The 23,527-nt window shown below is 50.4% G+C and overlaps 1 protein-coding gene across 4 annotated transcripts; it reads right to left on the reverse strand.

Annotated features, from left to right (window-relative positions):
- Positions 1-285: 285 nt before the first annotated feature.
- On the reverse strand, positions 286-22,742 carry LOXL4 (lysyl oxidase like 4). Of its 4 annotated transcripts, none has more exons than XM_053584626.1 (15): positions 22,393-22,742; positions 17,600-17,911; positions 16,876-17,054; positions 15,851-16,056; positions 14,407-14,445; positions 14,033-14,252; positions 13,378-13,561; positions 13,037-13,191; positions 12,229-12,396; positions 10,638-10,797; positions 8,463-8,706; positions 7,228-7,343; positions 6,423-6,559; positions 5,961-6,072; positions 286-3,914 (listed from the first exon to the last, which is right to left on the reverse strand). In XM_053584626.1, exons 2-15 carry the CDS (start codon positions 17,877-17,879, stop codon positions 3,844-3,846), a joined length of 2,271 nt encoding a protein of 756 aa, XP_053440601.1. In that variant the 5' UTR covers positions 17,880-17,911; positions 22,393-22,742; the 3' UTR covers positions 286-3,843. The 4 variants fall into 4 exon arrangements, with proteins under 4 accessions (XP_053440601.1, XP_053440600.1, XP_053440599.1 ...); XM_053584625.1 differs by having other exon boundaries at positions 13,378-13,564; XM_053584624.1 differs by lacking the exon at positions 5,961-6,072.
- Positions 22,743-23,527: the final 785 nt, after the last annotated feature.

Here is a 23,527-nt window from a genome sequence, read left to right on the forward strand (position 1 = left end):
CTGTATTCTCAGTGTTTTGGGAAAGTAGTTCTTCACTGAATAAGTGGTAGCACTAGACCTTAAGAGGCTGACTTGGCAACAAAGTGTCTCATTGTGCTTTCAACTAGGTCAACTAGGTCAGCCTCATTTTTTAATGATTTAGCACCCATGACAGTGATGGATTATTAGCATTGCCTAGAACATGGTGGAATGGGGCTTTGTTCAAATGTTTCTTTTTTTTTTTTTTGGCCAGGGCTGGGTTTGAACCCGCCACCTCAGGCATATGGGACCGGCACCCTATCCCTTGAGCTACAGGCGCCGCCCTGTTCAAATGTTTCTTAAATGACAATGGTCTTGGGTCTACTGACTCAACTCTCTCTCCTGCTCTTAGGGTCTTAGAGTTCCTCAGCATTGCTTTTCTCATACTTGGTCAGTTCAGCGTGTTCATGTTCAGTGACTCCATGCCATGTTTGGGGATTAAATAAGGTGTTCTCTTGACCTGCTCTCCACTAGGGCTTTGTTGACTGTCCCTCTCTTTGCTTATAGCTGCAGGACTTGTATTCTCTGTCTTTATGGAACAGATTTCTCTAAGATAGGCAGGGTTGTTTGAACAGGATGGCTGCATTTGAAAGGAAATGCAGGGAACTGCAGCCATACTTCATTTTGAGTGACATACCTCTAAGCTATACCTTTGCTCTGTTTTGACTCTTCAAGGCCGAGACTGACCTTGGACAGTAAAAAGAGAACATGAATGCTCCTCTTATTTGTTTGTGAGGCTGTTTCTCCTTTCTGACTGCTTTTTATATCTTAAGAACATTGGGGTTTTTTGAGACAGAGTCTCACTCTGTTACCCTCAGTTGACTGCTGTGGCATCAAAGCTCACAGCAACCTCAAACTCTTAGACTCAAGTGATTCTCTTGCCTCAGCCTCCCAAGTAGCTGGGACTACAGGTGCCTGCCCCAACGCCTGGCTATTTTTAAAGGCGGGGTCTTGCTCTTGCTCAGGCTGTTCTCAAACTCTTGAGCTCAAGCAATCCAACCGCCTCAGCCTCCCAGACTATTAGGATTATAGGCACAAGCCATCATGCCTGGCCCAAGAATACTGTTAATGGCAACATATAGTCCCCATGTTTATTACCCAGTTTTCTTATAATCCTCATAACTTTAAGAAGTTACTTTGGTTCTCATTTTAATGCTGTAGCCTATTCTTTTTATTGAGCTAAAAAATAGCCTTCTTTAACTTTCAGATTAATCCATACAACCAGACCCAAAGAAAGGTGTTTTGTTTTTTTGTTTTTTTTTTCCAGTCAGCACAAAGTGTTGCTGCTTCTACCATTAGTAGGGAATGCTTTTTAGTTATTCTAGTAGTGGGATTGATACATACTAGGCAGAGGTAGGGGGTCCTGCCATGTCCTAGCACAGTATATCAAGCTTGTCCAGATAGGAATCAAATCCTTGGCCCCATGTAATCTGTGTCTTTATAAGCTAGGTTATCTAGAGAGCACCCTGTAGCCACCATTGGCTCCTTAGTTATTCAGAAAGACAGCTAATGCACTCTGCTTTGCATATGTGTTGTTTCTTAGGTGCTGAACATCTAAATCCCAAGATCACCTGGAATTCATAATAGAAAGTTGCATTTCCCATGAGTTCAAATATACATAGAGTGAATGTCTTTGTAGAATAAAGGTATGTTAGCCTTCTGACAAGTTAGCTGAGATTATTAGCACTTCAGTTTCCCTAAGGCTAAAGTATGCTGAGGTGAAAGTCTTCTGACATTTTTGGTTTTGTCTGGAATTTGTTTGGTATTCTGTTAACATTCCTCATCTAGTTAGAAGTCATGCCAACCACCAGTCTTCCCATGTCCTGCCTTTTCAACTTAGAGGTACAACAACACAACCCTTGTATAGCTTTTTCCAAGAACTAGAAGTTGCTGCACCTATCAAACATGGGATGTGGGCAGCAAGACAGAGACCAGAGCCAGTGGCTGTCTGCCTGGCCTGCTTTTTCTGGCTCTCTTGGAAACTGGATCCAGCAAGAAGCTGTGGGTAACCTCCCTGCCTGAATCTAGTCATCAGTCACCACACGCGCCCCTGCTAGCTGCACATTCTTTCACAGACCATTAGCTGCATGTGTGAATATAATGTTGTTACTGTTTGGGGGGATGTTTGCTGGCTCCAACAGGAAATCAGTCCTTCCCTTGTTTACTTAAACTCTACCAGGCCAAAATATCATGCTCTCTGCCTAATGAAGGGAATGAGGGAGTTGAGAAGAATGTCAGGGAAAAGGAAGAAAATACTTTTTTGTATTCATAGAGGGTACCCCCTGAACATGTCTATTTTCATTCCCTAAGGAGAGGTAATAAATCTTGTGATATGGGGAAGGGAGTACTGTTGTAAATCTGCCCTGTCTGCTCCCACTTATTTTGGCTTTGTAGTTTCAGTTATACAAGTTTAGAATCCTTGGATTTTACTTTCTTGCCTTTACCTTTTCAAGCTACATTTCAGCATCAAACCTTTGGAAAAGAGACAATCAGCCAATAATCTGAGTAGATAAACATACTTGGGCTGTCATGAATAGTATACATGCCCTGTGCACCCTAGTTCCCAGCAAAATGGGAGCAAGAAGTGGTCAAGTATACATAAGCACAGGGTCTTGTCTTTGTAGCAGTCCGTAATGAGCAACCTTTATTGGCATGAAGATATCAGACTTAAGATTTCTCTTAAGTGTGTCTCAGTGGACAGAAGCTCAAGAATCATGTCAAGAAGACCAGGGGACAATACTACCTGAGCAAGAGCATATCACAGCCACATCAAGCAGGGATAGTGCTCTCTCACGGGTTCCACCCTTAACAAAATTGAGTCTTTTTAGTTTTCTGTCCTTCTTCTACCAGACCTGTTTATGTATTTCTGTAGAGATGAGTGGCTTATTTGACTGATGTTTTTTCCAATGCAAAATTTAATTCAATGCAAAATTACCTCCAGACACTTGCTGAGACTTGAAATTTAGGCCAATCCTGTGATTATGGTGATCCTGAGAGAGACTGGATTGCTTGCCAGGTAAATGTCATGCATTTTTTTCTTGGCAGGGAGTGGGGTCCATATTACCTCAACAGTCTTTCTAAGGCCTACTCTTGGCTGCTCTGTGGGACAGCACTGGCCACTTCTGTGAAATTTGCCTCTTCTCAAGCACTCATTAACTGGTGATGTTGGTTCATCAGGCAGGAAGGATGCCTGAGGCCTTAGCTTCCAGGGGAGTCAGAATTACCCAGGTGTGTGGTAGTATTAAGGTAAGGACACTGAAAAGTGGACTCTTAGCAGTGTGTGTGAAGTGAGTTCTAAATGAAGACCAATGAAGCAAGGGACAGAATTCACCAGCTTCTCTGCTAGTTGTGACTTTGACACAAGTTATGTTGGTCTGTGCTCCTAGCAGACAGCTAACCCCACCTGCCAATGTATCTTGGTCCTCTGAATTCTACTCCTCCAAGACATTTGCAAGGCATCACTTAGATGGGGAACAAAGTTCATCCTTAAGGAATGAGAGCTCATTTTGTTTTCCTTAGACTGAATCCAGGAACTGTGCAGCAAGATCCAGGAAAGATTGGGTCTCCTTATGGAAGAGGAGCTCAGCTGAGCCAAGCCTGGAGGCCATGATGCATAGGCCACAGGCTCTTAGGGGACCGGCTAGAGCCATCCTGTGGGAGCAGTACTATCTGGATTGGTGATGTTGCCATCAAAAGGCTTCCTGAGCAGGTTCTTGATGCCCCTTGGCAGTGGCCCTTTTCCTCTGAATTAGGGCTCCGAGAAGGGCTCCAAAAAGCTGAGGTATCTGGTGTGTGGTCAGCAGCTGGGAATGTGCAGTGGTGGCTTCAGATGAGGTTGTTCCTAAGACGCTGTTCCTGCTCCAGGGAGTGTTCTGCATCAGCTGGGTACGAATCTCCTATGGGTCAGAGGAAAATAGGTAAGTAGCAACCCTGCCACAATCTCATCCTTTCCCTGACAACTTCACATATGTCCATTCTGCCCAGCTTGTCCTTTCTGTCAGGTCAGTCATGGGCAGACACCAGTCATTCTATAGAAGTAGACCTGGATAAGTGTGTTGTTCAGCCATCAGGATACATAGGCTTTTGAGTGGAGAGGATTGTGCTGGTTGTTTTCCTTCACCCCCACCCTGCCCCCCAAGATTCCTTCTTTGTCCTTAGTTTTCTGTGTTCCCTGGGAGACTGACCCCTAGAGATTACACCACTCTGGCTTCCTCATTGTCTCTTTTCTGACTGAGTTAGTTTAATGGGAAGCAATAGGAGGTTAAAGGGTAGAAAGAGAGGTCAGGTACTTAGATGCGTTAGCCCTGCAGTTCTCACAGTGACACTTTGCGACTGCAGCTCCAGCCAGGGTCACCCTCCTTCACGGCTCTCGTTTTCACCTGACTCCAGGACAGACCTTGCTCCTTCAAACCTAAAGCTGGTGACAGTTTTCCACTCCTGCCTATCCCTCAGTGCTTCAACCTCCCTCACTCCTTAGCCCTGTGCACTCCTTTATAAACAGTCCTTTCATTAAATAACTTCAAACTCTCACCTGAGTGTGCCTTCTGTTTTCTGCAAAAATAGTGATAGGTCTCTAATCATTGGCAAGAGAAGCTACAGAATGGCATTATTTTTCTTTCCCTCATCACTGCCTGGATCCCTTGCAGCTTGATTCCAGCATTATGGAAGATCTTCTGTCTCCATGTACACAGGTTTGGATCTTACACATCCCTCTTTTAAAGACAGTAGAATCTACTCAAGTCACACAAACACAAAACCTTAGACTGTTCTTCCTCTTTTCATTCTGTCTTCCATCTGTTGCTAGTGATTTGCTGAAAACATAAATGATCTTTTGTTTCTCTGAAATTTGTCAGTTCACAAAAGCCCACAGAATAAAATCCTTTCTCATAAGCCTTCCTGCAAAAAAACTTTAGTACCTAGTAGGCTTAAAGTACATAGCCCCATTTTCCAAAAGAGAAAAGTTGAGCTTTCCACAATGCCCTCCAGCTTGCAAGTGGTAGGACTGGATTTTGGACCCCCAGAAGCCTTCTGAAGTCCATCCTATACTTCTCCTTCTCTTACCCTCTTGCCTTCTGCTCCTTCTTTGAAACTCAGCTTAAATGTCACTTTCTTCAAAACCTGTTCTAGCCCCCCAGCTTGTTGCATTCTCTCTGTTCGCTCAGCATTTAGTTCATATCTATCTTGGTCACTCAGTGGTATCGGGGTTACCTGTTGGCATGTGTGCATGACACTGAGCACCCATCTTACACTTAAGTTCAACACAGTCATAGGCCTCAGTAAATGTCTGTTTACTGAATGAGCACCTCTATCCCACTCCACCCAGCTACATAAGTATGGGTACGAATGGCCACACCCTGTAGTAAATACAGGCATTTTTTTTTTATACTTGGAGATAGAGGGATTCTTTGCTAACAAGTAGAAAAGCCACATTACTCTAACTCCCTGTTGGATCATGCTGCTTCCTTTGTCTGATGCTACCAGTTCTGTAAATGTCCCTATTCTCCATGTTCCCTTCTTATGAGCAGTAACCACAGCTGAAGACAGCAACACAGTGTAAGGGGACTTCTACTTTTGTCTGTAAGGTAGGTACTCAGTTTAGGATAGAGGCAGCTGAGAAAGACTGTGAAAAACAAGGGAAAAATAATGAACTGGAAAAGAAAAATCCTGACATGGCTTGTGATAGGAAATTTCTAGAAGAGACTGTAAACTAAGTTTACAGTTGAGCAGCCTTAAAGTTTAGCAAACGGGTGTAGAAGTAGTTATTGGGGAGCTCGATAGTCTTAACCAGTTTTAGACATCTCCCTGTGAAGATGTCAAAGGAAATTCATCTCTGGTCCACCCGTAGCCTTTTATATGTACAAGTCCTACTCAGGGAGGGAGTATGCTTAGTATTCCAGCTCCCTGAGCCCACATAAGGCTGCTCTGCAGTGGCTCAGAGTTACCTGTGTGGCAATTGTGTAGCCAGACCCGCTGCCCGTCGTACTTGCAGCGGCAACGCATCATGTTGTTGGAGAAATCTGACTCTGCCACCTCATATTTAGGGTTCACAACCACCTGGAATGAGAGGGAAGCTACTGAAAATGGGTGATCAGGTTTCTGAATGAGTTGACCGTGGCTATAATACTCCCTTACATCTCATGTAGCTTCATCAGTTCATACAGTCACCCTGGGAGGTGGGTGTTAATGTCACCATCTTACCGATGGAGACTGAGAAGTCACAACCGTTCACTGAATCAGGACTGAAACCCAGCTTCTAGGGATTCTGATTCAGTGTTCTTTCCCCAGTAGCACAGCCCTGTCAAGTGACAGGCTTGTTGGGGATATTATGTGTGAAACTTACTTTCATTTGACCTCAGGAACATCTGGAGGAAATGGGCCCAGTGGAGCGTCCCCAGCCTCCTCACCTGGAAGATATAGTCCCCAGGGCCCACATCTGTGATATCCACCCATTGGCAATCAATGTCATGCCGGTAGGTGTCCCAGCAGCCTACGGTCACTCCCTGTTCTCCAAAGTTGGCACACGCATAGCGCCGCTGCAGTCCTGTAAGGAAATTCACAGACAGTTGCTGAGGCACTGAGAGGTGCTCAGCACCCAGCATTCTTTTAGATCTTTCACATAACTTATCATTTAATCCTGACACCAGCTTTTTCAGTTCAGTGCAGTTATGCCCGGTTGGCAGATTAGAAACCTAAGGTTCAGTTAAACGATTTGCTTGCATGTCAGAGCCAGAATTTCTAGTGTAAATTTGAGCATCATAGCAAACCACATTTGTGAAAAAGATTTTTACTTTGGATGCTCTAGTGCAAATCTCCATTGGTCTAGGAAATGTGGTTGAGAAGAGTCCAGCTCTACTGTGCTAATTTATTTTTCCATCCATCCATCCAACCCTCTAAACATCCAGTGTTTACCAGCCTTTCCTAAAGGATAGGGACTGTGGCATGCACAGGAAATCAGACAATTCCTGAGACAGGTCTGCAACTACTGCGCGAGCTACAGAGTGCTAAGCATTTTTAAAGTGGTACAAAGTGTATTTCGTTTGGGAATCCAAAGAAAGTAAAAAAACTGCGTGAGATTTCAGAAGGTAAGAAACTGATCTTTTTTAGTTGTCTCGAGTGCTGACTTTCCAAGCCAGGGTCTCCAAATGCCTGGGGTTGTTGAACAGGGCAGAGGGAGCCAAGTCCAGGATATTCTGACAGGAAACCACGTACCTGTTGGGCAATTCGTGTCCTCTAAACAGAAGCTGGCCTTGTGCCCCTCAGCCACCTTGGAGCCATTGAGAGTAAGCAGGTCATAGTGGGTGAAGACTTCAATGCTGTGGTAGTGCCTGCAGAAGAGTTAACGCTGTCAGCCCATGGGATTTGGCAGGGAAGACTGAGGTATTAGGCCCCATCATTACTCTGACAGGAAAGTTATAATAGCAGGGAAGTTCCCATCTCCGTTCTAAACCCGAGATTACTATGACCCACAGCCTGCTTTGCTGGCCCCACTGCTGGGTAACAAGGCATAGTTGCCCCTATCACTTAGGGTTCTAGGGTTTTACCCCAGGTATGGAGAGATACACCCCTCCCCTGGTAGCCTCCAGGAGGCTGGAGCCTGACGCAAGGCCTGACAGGAAGTAGAAAGAGGGGGCATTTGGTTCAGGGACTGGCCTAGGAGCTGGACTGCTGAGGAGCTTTGCTCCCTGTCTGCCTGGGACCAAATTGCTACCATTGTGTCCAATCCAGTTATAATGACAACTCTGTTCATGCTACAAGGAAAGGTACTTATTATTTCAGGCAAGGCAGAGTCCCAAAGTTGGTGCTCATTCCTCTCAGAGTTCCCCACCCATAGCTGTGTTTTGAAGAAAAAATAATTTCATTCTGTCTTTTTCACAGGCATTGTCTCTCCCTCTCTGGTCTGGAAGCTCCTGATAGGAAAGGATGCTCATTGTCCTCTTTTTAGTAGCAGTCTGTTCATGCTGTTTTGTGCAGCCTTGCCTTGCTGCTGCTGGAACCAGCAAGCTATTTCTGCAGCGCCAGAATCCTGGATGGGATATCTATTTAGGCCTCCAGGTTTCTGGAAGTCCCCACTTTACATGGCTTCTGAGACAAGGCCTGTAGATGGTCCAACATAGAACAGTTGTCAAATACCATTCTAACAGGGACCAACTCTTCTGGTAATGACTTCTCTGTGGACATTGCTGTGGGAAAATTCCATGAGCACCATCAACATGGGTACATCTCAGGGAAGGCCAGAGAGATGGAGAGGGTAGGTGGGTTCTGCTAGCATTCCCTAATGGCCTCCTGCACACAAGGCCAGTAGAAATCTGGGAAGGCACACTTACCTGGAGCACACACCCCTCCCAGGAAACTGTACCTGAGGCCAGAGGAGGACCACATGGTTTGATTTCTGGATATTGCTTTTTCTTCTAACCCTCTAGAGTCAAGGCATGGCCAGCACTAACCTGTGGCACTGGTGCCAAATCCAGCTGTGGCGTCCGGTCTTCGGACGAAAGTCGGCCCGACCCAGGTTGTAAATCTGTGTGGAGAAGCGCAGTAGGCGCCGGTGTCCATAGGGCCAGTCCATGTGGTCAGCAGACTGGGAGAGGCAGTTCTCTTCATGGGCACAGTACAGTAGGCTGAGTGGACGGTCTTCCAAGTAGGCTGTCTCCTGTACCAGTTGGGCATTCATCACTAGGTCTGGAGCACCTGGGGCAGGCAGAGGGATGGCCATGTTGCAAAGGGTAGGAAGGCAGCCAGTCTTGCTCTCCCAGCATGGAGGACAGGCTCACCCCAGACTAAGCCCTCCAGGAGGATCCCAGAAAAGAAAGCATTTTAAGTGTTAGCCTATGTAAGTTCTAATAACAACAAAAGGGACAATCTATTGCCTTAACTTGGAAGGCAAATACAGTGTCCTGGTTAAGCTTGCTAGTTTTGGAGCCAGGCCACCTGGATTTATTCTTGGTTTAGGTTCTATCATTTACTAGCTCTGTGTCTACTTAACCTCTGACTCTCATTTTCATCACTTGTAAGATGGAGATAATAGTAGTGACATTAATGGGATAATACCTGTAACTTGCTCAGACCACTGTAACATGCAATTGATATAAGTTAGTATTTTCTTCTGTAAAATGCTTTTAAGCTTGTAAAGTGCCTTTATGTAACTTAGCTCATGTAAACCTCCCAGAAAAGTCTGATAGCTAACGTGGATACTTTGCCTGTACTAGCACTAGAAATGCTCTAGAAATCCTACGAATGTATTGGAGAGAGCCAGGAAGTGATCACTGGCAAACCACGGAGAGTTTCTGAGGGGAAGAAAGAGTGTTGAGAGAGAATAAGAGGAAGACAGTAAAGGAAAGAAAGAAATAAATGTCAGAAAAGAAAATTGTGGATGGCTACAGAAGCTGTAGGTTGGCTCTGTGCCTGGCTGTGTGAAGCATCAAATGCATTCAAGAGGAAAGCTGCCACCGTAGGCAGAACAGGGGCAAGTGCGCAGCCCCCAAAGAGGACAGCAAGTGGGGAGCAGGCTGTTAAGGTCCAGGGAAGCTTTGGTGCTAGGGAGGCCCATTCTGATGCCCTGTCACTTTGCAGGGCAGGGTGTGATGGATGGGCCTGCTGTTCTTCCAAGGCTACAGTGGACAGAGAGGAAGCCAGGGACTCAATGACAAAGATTAAGGACTTCTTGGCTTTGAAGTTTGGCTGGGAAGAAGGTCAAGTGGCCACTTGGGTTGGTGCCTACCCACAGCCTTTGGAATAGATATAGTTATTTTGGCACAGACCGAGTTGGCAGATGTCAAAGGTGCTGCCCTGAGAACCTGGGTTTGTAGTATAGACTGATGCCACAAATGGTCTTGTCCCAAAGCCCCTTGGGCAAATCCTAAGGCTCAGGAAAAGAACACATAGCTAGGCCTTACATTTATATATCCTCTAAAGCACCTTTCAAACTTTTCTTGCTTACAACAAACCACAGTAAGAAATATATTTTATGGGCTGGGTGCAGTGACTCACGCCTATAAGCCTAGCTGTCTGGGAGGCCGAGGCAGGAGAATCTTTTGAGGTCAGGAGTTTGAGACCAGCCTGAATGAGGAGGAGACTCCATGTCTACTAAAAATAGAAAAATTAGCCAGGTGGTGTGGTGGGCGCCTTACAGCCCTAGCTTACTCAGGGGGCTGAGGTGGGAGAATTGCTTGAGCCCAGGAGTTTGTGGTTGCTGTGAACTAGGCTGATGCCATGGCACTTTAGCCTAGGCAACACAGTGAGACTCTGTCTCAAAAATAAATAATATACATATATATTTTATGTTGTAACGCAGTATATACGTACACAGCTCCAAGAAAAAAAATGCTATCCTTGCTAAATGTAAGTTGGTCGTAACTCCAACAGTTATGACCAACACCTGTTCAGTGTCTGTGCTTTCACCTGTGCTCAGTTTTCTTTCTCACAGTGACTCCATAAGATGGGCAGGGTATGTATCCTGATGTGACAAGTGATTTGGCTGCACACAGCTGGAAAACGGCAAAGCTAGTGCTTCCACTCCCCAACCCTGTGAGCTGCAGAGCTGGTACTAGCATGCAGGACCTTTCCTGAGGGGGAGTGCACCCCTTTTGTCCCCCGACCCTGTGTGCCCTCTAGTAACTCACTGTCCGTGCAGGAGACTCCAGCTGAGCGCCCGGTGCCATGAGAGCAGTGCACCGGCCCGTGCCTTTGGCACTGCTGCAGGGCCAGCTCTGTGCCTGAGCAGCGTACCCCGCTCATCACCACTTCTCCAGCCCCCGGCGTCCCCTGCCAGTACCAGGTTTCCTAAGAAAACAGTGTCACCCAGTTAGGGCATAGTGATGCCTTTGGAGTCACCTTCTTTGACTTCCATTTGAGTTCTGGATTTCACCTAGTGAGTCCTACCGCCGCTGCCACCACCACCACCACCAGGCTGTTTTCAGCCTGGGCTTGAACGTCTTTGGTGATGGAAAACTGAGAGTCCCCGAAGCAGTACATGTGATATTCAGAATCTTATATTAGAAAATATTCTGTGTAGGACGGTGCCTATGGCTCAGTTGGTAAGGCGCCGACCCCATATACTGAGGGTGGCGGGTTCAAACCCAGCCCCGGCCAAACTGCAACCAAAAAATAGCTGGGTGTTGTGGTGGGCGCCTGTAGTCCCAGCTACTTGGGAGGCTGAGGCAAGAGAATCGCTTAAGCCCAGGAGTTGGAGGTTGCTGTGAGCTGTGTGAGGCCACGGCACTCTACCAAAGGCCATAAAGTGAGACTCTGTCTCTACAAAAAAAAAAGAAAAAAGAAAATATTCCGTGTAATGAGGCAAAAATCCACCATCTAGGACTTTTACCACTGGCCTTCCCCTCACCCTTCTCCCAGATGGCAGCCTTTCACCCTTTGAAGAGATCGGGCCTGCTCCCTTCTCCCCCATCTACTTGTGTATGTGTGCGCTCCTATTTTCCCAGCTGTTCTTCATATATCCTCAGACTTGGTTGTGCTCAAAATTGAGCCTCGTTGAGGTCTGCCAGGCATTGCGCAAGAGCAGCCAGTGTGGGTGTGGTTGCAGAGTTTTCTCCATTGCCATGATACCCAAAGTCTCTTGATTTTTTAGTTATTTTTCTATCTTTGAAATCTATCCACTTAAACCCCTGGGCTGATACTAGCCTGATCACTCCTCCATCATTTCTCACCTGGGCTATACTAGCCTCCTGAAATTGCAGTCATGTTAGTCTCCACCCCATGTTTTCCCAAATAGCAAAGGAGGAAATCTCTTTAAAATCTGGGTTGCAAACTTTTATGGCCTTGCCCCTGCCTCCTCCTCCATCCTCACACTTCACAAGGCTTTCTTCTTGAGAGCCATACTCCATCCTGTGGGCCCTAATTTCCTCAACTAATCAAGCTTTCTCACAGGGCATTTGCTTAAGTTACTTCTTATGCTTCCCCTACCTTGTTTAGCTAACTTCCATCCATCTTTCCTGTAGACACAACAGTGTATTTGGTGGTTGTGTGAATATTTTATTAATGACCACCTCCTTCATGCGATTGTATGTTTTGTGAGGTAGGGACAGTGTCTTCTGGTTTATCACACTATCTCCAGCACCCAGCATTATATCAGTCCATAGTTTCTCTCAATAATGAAATGTTGAATGAAAAAAAGGGCAGCAACTTCAGGACGGGAAGTTTTGAGTCTCAGTTCAGGAGGCTGAGAGGTTATAGGGAAGGAGCTAGACAGGGACCTACCTTGATGGCGTGGTTGGCAAAACCCAGGCCAAGCTGTCGGCAGGCCACCATGGCTTCAGTAAGCCCCCAGTGGTCACTGCACACGCTCCCCCAGCGGTGGCCCCCATTCACCTCCACCTGCACCTCCACCACGCCTTCTTCAGGGCTGCGCCCCCCAGCCAAGCGCACCTGCATTGGCCAGAGGAGTGTGAGGGATGGGGACACCAGCCAGCCCTGGCCATCTCACACTGTGGCCCTAGACAAGACACTTCCTTCTTTGCTGGTGGTCCCTGTAAAGTGAGGACAGTTTACTGGGTAATGTCCAGCATCCCTGCCTGCAGGAGAAATCTGACTGAAAATGTCTGTGCTAGGTCTTCTAAAATCCTGCCATTGATGACAACTTGCCATTGAGGGAAAGGGCCTAGACAAACCAAGGTTCTGCCTTGCCTCATTCACAGTGACCCCAAGAATGTTAACCCCGTTTTGCAGAGACACCAGCGACTTGCTCACGCCCCACGTTAGCACTTACGCTTGAACCTGAACATTCCACACTGCCTTACCTATGCCAGCCATTCCCTGGAGCCGACAGCCCTGTGGCCTTCCTCATTAGGTACTTTCTGATATCCCTGAGGGGGTCCAAGCCAGGCCAGGTGAGACACAGAGGAAAGGGCTTCCCAGACTGGCTGCCCGGTAAGGTGGTCTAGGGCCTTAGTGGTTGTTAGCACTTGTCTCTGGTGAATCTCACCCTGCTGGCTCAGTGTCAAGTCCTGGGGATTCCCCAGAATTTCCCAGTCCTCCAGCCTGAGGTCATGCTCAGTCTTGAACTCACCTGATTCTGGAAGCCCATGTTAGGGACATTGCACCTAACAGCGGCATCATTCTCATGTTGACAACCATTCTGGGGTCCTTTCAAGGTGAGGCAGTCATTGAGGGTCCGCTCATGTCCCCTGCAGCGCACCTCACTCAGGTGGATGGGCCCTAGCCCTGAGGGTGGGGGACAGAGGTGCTGTGTGAGGCTCTAGTTCCATAACCCCACACCCCTCTTTCGAGAGAAGAATGTTTTGTTCTGGGCCCTGGTACCCTGGGGCTACCAAGAGATGGACCAGCCACCTCCCGCCAAGGCCACTTTATCCAGACCTTGCCACCTCCCCACAAGGCTACCTTACTTGCCTTGGCCCAGCTGGGCCCCAAAGAGGGCCTCTCGAGCAGAGCCAAAGCCAAGCTGACGACACACAATGCTGGCGGAGATGAGGTTCCACCTATGGTCACAGACTGTGCCCCACTGGCGGTTCATGAGCACTTCCACCCGGCCCTCGCCCACCTGGGCCCCAGAGCGCAGGCGCACCCTGGGTTCCTGCTGGGAGAACATCTGCTTCAGAGAGGGCAGGAGAGGTGGTGGCCAGGGTGGGCAGAGCTAATGACCAGGCGGTCAGGTCCTGCCTCTGACCTCCATTTCTTCCATGACAATCCCTACAACATCTTCAAGGAGCCTGTCCTAGTGTGGTGCTAAGGTATGTGGAACACATCATTAGCACTTGCTGGTCTACTTTTTATAACAAAGGGCCAGGCTAAGGTTCCATATTTTCAGCTTTCAACTGGATGTAGTTAGGAGTTGATTACTGTTTTTTTGGTCACCTTGCATTCAAGCCTGGTGACGTCAGCTTTCCATTTATGGTAGGAATATAAATGATCCCTTTAAAATAAGGTTCTACCATACTGTAAATCAAGTCTGGTTCCTCTCTCCTTCCTGTCCTAGAGCCACCCTTGCCCAGACACCAGGCAGGGTCCTGCTGAGAACAGGCCTGTGCAGGCCCTTCGGGCTCACCTCTCCCCAGGACTCCTTGCGTTGTGGCTTCATCTTTGGTGGGCGGAAGCGGGGCCCTGCCACACAGCTGATCACAGCATGTATGCCACCTGGACAGGCTGGATGCAGCTTGCCCCGTGCTGGAGCCACCTGCACCTGGCAGTTGGCCATGTGAGGCTCTGTCCCCAGGCAGTTGACTCGGTGAATCCAGAAGGAATTCTTATTGGTCAGGCTCTTGAGCCTGGGGGAAAAGAGAGACTGAGGGTGGAGGAGTTGAGGGAAGAGCTTTGGGGCTAAGGGAAGCCAAAGCGGAGGGCAGAAGCAAGGTGAGGGGGAGGGGATAGAGATCCTTCAAGCCACACCTTACATCCTCCCTCCAGGGTACTGCTTCTCACCTATACTTGGGATCCTTCATCTTCAGATTCCAGACTTTCCTGTTGCAAGGAAAATAGATGGAAGGTGAAGAGGTGCATAAGTCCCACCCCCTCTAACACTGGCTCCTCATAGCTGTCCTCACTTTTGCACAGGACACAGTTTGTAAACTTGTAATCTTATTTTGATGCGCAGCGTCACAACAGTCTTGATAGGGGGACTACCTCATAACTAATAGTTTTATAAGAGAGGCAAGCAAGGTTCCTCAGCTAGTCCTAAAGTATGGTCTTTTCTGTACTGGGCTGTCCCTGGGACAGCCAACTCAGTCCACATGAAGGGGGGCCTGTGCAGAGTGCTACGAGAGCTAGGGGAAAGGTCCTCTGGGGACAGGTGGAAGGTAAAGGCCTCGCTGGTAGGGGCTGCCCACCAAAGGCACCCAGGCTATAATCAGGGCCGCCTTCATGGGTGGTGAGTGAGTCAGCAAGGACCAGATGTGCAATTACCAGGCACTGGGGAGTCAGGGACCCACATCCCAGTTATTCCCCAGGGTGGAACCATATGACTGACCACCACCCTTCTTCAGGACAGAGCCACCTAAGAGAGACAAAGAGCAGCAAGGACTTCCAACCCCTTATGTGAAGCATGACTAAAACTGGTTGGGACAGATGAGGCAGATGACTCAGACATACTATGGCAGATTTCTTGAGCAGACTAAGTCTTCACTGACAGGGCAGAGCCGTTGCTGGTTCACATTCACAGGGCTGATGCAATCTGCTATGCCAGTTCGGTCACGTGTCTCACCCCAACCCACGCCTTGCTTATATGTAACCCAGTCAGAGCCTGGCTTGGATCAGAGCTAGGGACATGTGCTGTGGCAACGTTGGGATAATTTGCAGTGGACTGGAGGATCGAGGCCCCAAGGGTCTGTTCCAGCACCCACATCTGTCTGCTGGCTGAGCTGAAACCAGGATGTTTGTCCAAACTACTTGTGTGTCACACACCAAAGTATCTTTAGGAAAATCTGTTTTTAAAATCCGTTTTATATGCAGTAGTTTTCACTGGGCACGGGGTGGGGGGGGGGTATTCTGTACTGTGGCCTGTTTTTCTGTTTCTAGGTATTTCCCAGCATCTTGAAGTTTACCCTCATGTTTCTCTCCATTACTTTCAGTAATCCATAAACCCAGGAAATTCAGGCACATTCCTCAGTTGGGCTTGTCTCTCCCAATCCCAAAACCTGTTGAATGTCCTGCCATAGCCTGTCAGTCCCTCCATTCCTCACGGAACTCTGTACGGTTCCATGTGCCACACACACTCATGTGCACACTCACATCTCACGAGCACACACGTACACAATACTCATGCACACCCCCACACACTACGTGCACATCACAATGCACATGTGCACACATTCAGCCACTGCCCCGTGAACCTGCCTCCCGTGAGCCCAGGGCCCTGCTGCCATCCTACCTGTAGTAGTGGCTGTTGACAGGCTGCTCGCTGGGGAAGCCCAACATCCCACACACCACTCTGCTGTTGTTCATGGTCCAGCCGTGGTCACACACCTGCCGCCAGTGGCCATCATACTTTACCTCCACCGCTCCCTCAGTCACTGGGCTATGCCGCCTGGTGCTGGCAAGGATGGGTTTGAGCCGCACTTCTTCCAGCCGCCGGCCCTGCAGGGCATATAATCACCCGTGAGCCTGGGATTCCTGTCCCTCCTACCCAGTCTACTGCCAAGCTTCAAGGGAGACAGCCCGGGCTCAGAGCTCTTAACTGACCATCCCGCCCAGCCCCCTCATGGGACAGGCCAGGGAAGCTGAGGCCCAGGGACAAGAAGGCTACATGGTGAGTGCAAGACAGAACCTTATTTTGTCTAGGCCCTTTCCCTCCATTGCTCTGATTTGTCAAACTAGAGAGAACTAGGCAGAGCTGGCCCTCCTGAGGATCAAGATGGGAGGCTTCTGCTGGGCACGGAGGGGCCTTCTTCATGTCGCCCTGGGGAGAGTGGAGATGGGCACAGACCAGTTGCTTGGGACTACCAGCGGGATCATTTGGCCTAGCCCTGGGGTGAGTTAGAGGAGTATGGAGTCCACCTTCCTGGCCTCTGTGTTCAGTGGGCCCAGGGCCAGCTATCCTCAGGCAGGAGGCTGCCTGACAGCAAAGGGTAGGAGCCAGAGCCCTGCCCTGCCTGCTGCTGTTGTTTGGCTTGGGCTGTTTTTAGCTCAGGGTTGTTTGTGCTATGAAGAGGCAGCAATTGTGGCCAGGCCTTGTGGGTGAAACGGTCCCCTTACCCTCCTGCTGCATCTCTTATGGGAACAGCACCTGGGATTCCCAGCAGGCCTAGCCCTGGTTCTCAGGTGTGCCGGACTAGGGCCCTCTCTCCATGCACCTGCTCTTGGCCACACAGGGTCAGGGCCCCAGGGATGCTGCTCAGCACAAGCTTCGCTCCAATTCCCTTCCCTTCTCCTCTAGGGCCTAAACAGCCTCCTCACCTGGGGCCCAAGGGCATTGGAGACCTTCTCAGAAGGGTAGCCACGCTGGCGCTGGGGGTGGCACACGACCCCCACATCTTCTGAGTGGCTGCAGTCACTGACACCCCAGCCATTAGACCCACACTGGTCCAGGGAGCTTTCCGTGCCTGCACAGTGCACATTGTCCAGCCAGATAGGTCCTGTGGGGGAGGGGAGGGTAATGTTCAAGGGTGGCAATGAGAGGCTATTCACTTGCCACCTGGATAGGAACCCATGCTCATCAAGCCTCCTCTTCCAAACACTGCCGGAGAGCAGAAGGGAGGAAGGGGTTGGTTCTCCTGGAGTCTCAGGATCCACAACCCTGCCTTCTATCTCTGGTTATCAGGTCTCATAGGATCTGTTTTTGAAAAATGCCATGTAGGTGTAGTAAGGCCAGCCTATTTTCCCATTCATTCATTCAACATTTGCTAAGCACCCACCGTGTGCCCATCACTATGCCCATGGAACTTAGTTTAGTGATAGTGTTGGTGATAGGCTTATTATAGGAGAGAATGGGAAGGTGAGAGCAGGGGGTGTTTGCAGCTGGGGCACTCAAGAAATGGGTCAGGGAGGAGGTTGTGTGAGCTGGGTATTGAAGGACCAGAAGGCATCTGGTGTGCTCTGTGGCAATTCCAGTGAGCCCAGCTCCTGAGGGAAGCCTGCTAGCATCTCCTCACCAGCCTGCTAGGCAGCACCAGTCACTCACCCTCCCCTTGGCCGTACTTGGCACTGTGGGCCCAGGTCAAGGCAGCTTCAAAGCCCAGCTGGCGGCAGGCCACCGTGGCCTCCCGGAGAGCGAAGTCATCATCACACACGGTGCCCCACTGGCCCTGGTACAGCACCTCTAGGCGGCCCTCCTCTGGCCTGTTCCCGGGGCCCACCAGCCTGAGCTTCGTGGTGCCCAGAGACTGTGACCTGCTGGGAGGGGCCTGGTGCAGCAGCAGCAGCAGGAACAGGGAGAATGCGGCTGAGGGGGACCACATCATGGTGACCTCAAGGGCAGCTGGGGTCACGGCACCTGGCAATGAGTAAATGTGACAATGGGTCACACCTCTACCCCGACTTGAGGCCTCTTTGGCAATTTGGCAGCTGTGGACAAGACACAGGATGGCGGGGTGTGTATGTATGTGTGTGGTGTGGCAGTGACTGAGTTTGGACTCTGAGGTTATTGGGCCATGGTCCCTTGAGGAAGTTCAAGTTTAGCCTTACTGAGTCTTAATTTCCTTGTGTGTAAAATGGGGGATAATAATCCCTGACCTCACACTATTGACCAACGTGTAAAATAAAACACGGCATGGGAAGTGCTTAGAACAGGCCCAGCACGCGCTAAGCGCTTAGTAAATAGTAGCGCCTCCTAACACAGTCTCACATGCAGGTCATGGGGGAGCCCAAGGTGCCCTCAGGTCAAGAATATCTATCCCAGGGGTGCTGCCCCAGCCTTTTAATGTTTCCATACCCTGACCAAGCATGTAAAATGCCACCTTCACCACAGAAGGCATACTGGGAGGCTGGGGCAGAAAGAGTTAGCAGAGCGGAGCCAACGATTCCCCCCTTCATTTAGCTGTGTGGTTTGGACAAGTCTCTTAAGCTCTCTGGGCCCTAATGTTTCATTTCCAACATGCAGAGATTGAACCAAATACCATCTGATATCCACGCAGGTGTATGATTCCTGCAGTGACTCAACAGTTTTGGAGCATTTGCTTCAGGCCAATTAATAGGCCAGATGGTTAAACACAGAAATTAAGACATCAAACACTCCTTACCCTCTTGATGATCAGAGAGGATGAATTAGGGAAGGCTTTCAAAGAAGGGATGTATAACCTGTGCCTTGTTGGATAAGTAAAAGCTCTGGGCAGGAAAAGGTATTGCAGAAAGAAAGAACAGATGCATAAGGGAAGAGAGGGAAAGAGGTGAATCTGTGCAAGAGCAGTAAGCACCTTTCTCTTGACAGCATTGGGCCTTAGAGGGGAAAGAGGTGGAGGAACAGGCTGGGCCAGTGAGCAGGGCCTTGAGGCACCATGCAGAGGGTTTGCCCTTCATGAGGGGCTGTGGGAGGGTTTTAGGCAGGGGACACACATCAGAGAGCCCTTATCTCCAGGAAGCTACATCAGATGCTCTTTGGGAGGAGGTTTGGGGCTGGTCCTCTCCCCCTCACATATGAGTGGGCTTGGTCCTAGGACTAGTCGCAGGGGTCCTCAGACTTCTTAAACAGGGGGCCAGTTCACTGTCCCTCAGACCATTGGAGGGCCGGACTATAAAAAAAGAAAACTATGAACAAATTCCTATGCACACTGCACATATCTTATTTTGAAGTGAGAAAACAAAACGGGAACAAATACAATCACACCGCCTCATGTGGCCCGCGGGCTGCAGTTTGAGGACCCTTGGTGTGTGGTAAGGGCATAAAGGAAAGTCACAGCTGGTGAGAAGCATTACAGACCTCTGGTGCTACCAATGTCGGACCTCCTCCACCCTCAGACTCTTTTGCTGACAGGGAGACAAGGCCCACCTGGAACAGTGGTTGAAGGCTCCCTGCTCCCTGCCCAGTGCCTGAGTCTTAGGGAAGCTCATTCTGATGAGACCTGCCTCTGCCATGGCCACAGCTGCTCTTGGGGAATCATGCAGCTCTTCAGCCTGGGTAGGGAGAGTCTCATGGCTCCTGCCACTCAATCCCCATGGCTGGTATCTGGCAGGGAGGCATTCTTTATCCTCTCACCCCCCACCCTCTCAACCACCTTGACCAGCAGGGCAGGGTAAAGTGGGCTCTGAACAGTGCACTAGGTGGGCTCTGGGAATGAAGTGCCATGGGAGTAGCAACTTTGTGCTGTGCCCAATATGTAGATGGCACTCATAAATATCAGTGATTGCAGGGATGGGAGGTACCAGTGCACAGTGCTTAAAGATACAGACTGGAGTCTGCCTGGGTTCAATCCCACCTCTGCCAATTAGTTTCCAGGTGATCTTGGCCAGTTGATTTAGCTTCTTATTGCCTCAGTATCTCTCTGTAAAATGGGGATAATAATAGCACCCGCCACATAGGATTTTGGGGAAGATTAAGTGAGTGAATACATATTAGGCCCTTAGAAGAGCAAGCCCTCAATAACAATCACCTATTGCTAACAGCTATTGCAAAAGCTACTACAGAGCCATTGGTCTAGATTGGTCCTGCCCCATCTTTGTACAAAGGAAGCGATGGAGGTTGAATCCCATCTCAAGTGCAGATCTCTGGTGCCCTTCTCTGCAACACACTCCGGATTCACCCCTTTCACTTCCAGCCACACTACTGAGCCCGATTCTTCTCTTGTCCCCACCCCCATTCTCACCTCCAGTGTCTTCCCACTGACTCTCCTGTGCTTTCCTTCCAGACTTAAACACCATTTTCTGCATGCCACTCCTCACTCAGGGGCCCATGGGGGCTCCCAGCTGGCTATCCCCAAGAGCAGAGTGCCCTCTGCTTCTTCCAGTGTCTCCTTTCCTTCCTCCGTGCTGCCCAAGAAGGTGGACAGGCAGGCACTGAACCAAACCAGTCACGGTGGGAACACTCGCCAGATGCAAGAGAGGTGGGAAGGATTAGGACCCAGTGGTCACATTGGGTTTGTGCTGAGTGGTGACCACACCTCCTCTACCATCTCCTTGAGTCAGATGCTCCCAACTCTGCCACTATATTCTTGTGTGTCTGGAGGCAGGTGTTTTCTTTTCTCTGAGTCTCAGCTGCAACACCTATAAATTGAGGCATGGCACTAGAAGTCCCTACCTGATGTGCTCTGATAGGTCCTAGGGGTTGGGCAGGTCTGCTGCTTGGCTTTTGGCTGATCTACCTACAACACTGAGGTCTTAGTAGACACTGTGGACAGTCCCTTTTGCTCCCACCTCTCTCAGGCACCAACCTAAGGGCAGGGGGGACTTCTGCTGCAGGACCCTGGGTCTGGGCCAGGGCAGCTCCCTTCCATCAAAGAGGCCGGGAGGTGGACGGGCAGCAGCAGGACCTAAGTCAGATACAGGGGCAATTGCTCTTCTCAGCCGTGCTGCCCACCTCAGAGCCTCCTACAGCCTTGGTTCACACCAAACTTGTCTTCTCCCGGTTCCTCAAAGATAGCCTTCATCTCCTACTCCCCAAGCCTTTGCTGTCACTGTTCCTTCCACAGAAGTGCCCCTTTCCTCTATCTCAGATTGTTAAACTCCTACACATCCTTCAATGCCAGTTTGAATGCTACACTCCACTGACACCCCCCTAGTTTCCCACTCCTACCACTTTGTGTATTTGCTTCCTGACTCCACAACTGGTCCTCACATAACTGTCCCCTCAGCTCTTGAGTGAAGCATCCTCAGAGAAGGAAGCAGCCTCAAAAGTGGCTGTTTGAAAGGTGAGGGAAAGGAAGATGGAGTAGAGGGGGGCACAGAGGAAGGTGAGGATGACAATAATGCATTACAAATATCTATTGACGAGGCGGTGCCTGTGGCTAAAGGAGTAGGGCGCCGGTCCCATATGCCGGAGGTGGCGGGTTCAAACCTAGCCCCGGCCAAAAAAAACCACAAAAAAACAAAAAACAAATATCTATTGACTACTAGAGGAGGCCCAGAGAAGTCAAGTAACTTGCTCATCCCGGATTCAAACCCCGGCAGCCTGGCTGCAAGCCATGCTTTCAAAACCACAAGGGTGATGGATGTTGGAAGAGGAAGGAGGCAGGGAGCCCACTGAAATTCCACCCTGGGCTGGCTGTTTTATGACCCAGGCTGTGGTGTGACCTTGCCAGCTTGAAGCAGTGAGGTACCTGCTCCAGGTGCTGCCAGGGGATGATGGCAGCTGGCTGACCTGGCCCAGGTAGGGAGGGTTGGAAGAGAGCAAATGCCCGAGGGTATTCAGGAAAGGGCATCTGGGGTGTTGTCTTGGGGGAACACCAACTTTGGCATCACTCACAGCCCCTTCTCTGTAGCTCTTTGCAGGTGGGGCTCTCCTCTCAGGGGCCTCCTGGGATCACACTAATTCTGTGGACCTGAAGCAGTGCCAGCTAATGGGCCCAGAGCTCTACCGTCCAGGGCTAGGAAGAGGGAGGGCTGAAGTCCTCTGCCCCCCAGCCCTTCTACTTCCTATTTGCTCTCTACCCTCAGCATTTAGTTCTGGTCTGATTAGGTGGGGAGCTCCTAGTTCCCCAAGTCATGAGAGTGACGTCCGAACCCACCTTCCCTTGCCTAGTCTCGTCCATGGGAGGGACGGCAGAGAAACGTTACACACACCCAGCGTGTTCACAAACAAGACACGCAGGCACCCCCGAGGCCAGGGCGCACCACCCCGCCCCGGAGCAGGCCTTGGGCCAAGTTCCCAACTGGGTCACTTGTCCAATTGGAGCAGGTCGGTGAGCGACTTGCAGGCCAGGCTGACCGTCCATGGGACCCCAACCCTCCTACCCCCAGCTTCCAGGAACCCCCAGGAGGCCTGCAAAGCCAGAGGCAGAAGGGCAGACAGCACAGCCAGGACAGAGCGTGCGGGCGGGGGCTCACCAGCTGGAGCGCTGACAGTCCGAGGGCTGGGCCAGGCGAGCAGAGGGCACAGGCCTGCAGGGCACCCTAGGGCCCTTTTATCCGCCTGCCGCCCGCGGCCCCGAGCCCCCAGCGGAGCGGAGGAGGCCCCGCAGGCCCCGCCCTCGGGCCTGCCCTCCGCGCTGCGCCCGGTCGGGCCGCAGGCCAGGGGGCGGGGGCGCCGGGCCGCGGGCGGGAAGTCCCGGGCGGGGAACGGCGGGGGCGGGGGCCGCTGTCTGCGCTGGGGACACGGGCCGCGGGCGCACGGGGCAGCGGGAGCTACGGGGATGAATCCGCGCTCTGGGAGAGGGCGGAGGCCGGGCCAGCGGCTGTGTTTGCAGGGAGTACCGCAGCGGCCTGGCCAGTCCCTCTCCCAGGCGCAGTTCCCTCTTGCCGACGGTCGTAATGCCCCCCCTAGAGTCCCATTCAGTGAGGCCCGGCAGGTGCCAGTGCATAGCGCAGCGCCCTTCGCTTGGGGGCGCCTCGCAGATGTCAGAATCCCGGGAATCTGGACGCTTAGGACAATGTAGACGTCCTTCGTTTGGGGAGGAGGGGCTCCCTTCAGTTGAGGTGAGGATTTTATGGGCCGCTGCGCTCTTTGCAGTAACAGGTCGGCCTCTGCGTTACCCTGGTCCCCCGTGGTGCGAAGCTCTGTGCCACCTGTTGTGCAGCTGGGAACACTGAGCCCCACGAAGCACGACTTGCTTTGCAGATAACAAGCAGTAAGTGGGAGAACCTGAATTCTCCACCACACTCCTTACAGAGTTGAATGAGGTGGTCCTGGCCTTGTCAGGCTAATGAGGGGAGGGTGTAAGTCGACGAGGGGTGGGGAGGGACAGCTTCAGAATAAAACAAATATAGAAATGGCTGATAGGGAAGTCCCATCAGCTGAACAGAGCACTCAGGTGCTGGAATCCCACCCCCAATTTACTTCCCCCAGTCCAGTCTTAGCCCTCCTCAGTGACCCTGTCTGTAACATGGGCAGAGGGTTCCAGCCTCCAGCTTCATCCCTAGACCTGGACCTGTCCAATCTGGCTCCCTTCTTGCCCCCACCTTGCCTGACTGTCCTTCTAAAGTCTCATTCATTCAGGAAGACTTTATTGATTTTCTCCTACAT

Source organism: Nycticebus coucang, chromosome 3 (assembly GCF_027406575.1).
Source record: "Nycticebus coucang isolate mNycCou1 chromosome 3, mNycCou1.pri, whole genome shotgun sequence".
NCBI lineage: Eukaryota > Metazoa > Chordata > Mammalia > Primates > Lorisidae > Nycticebus > Nycticebus coucang.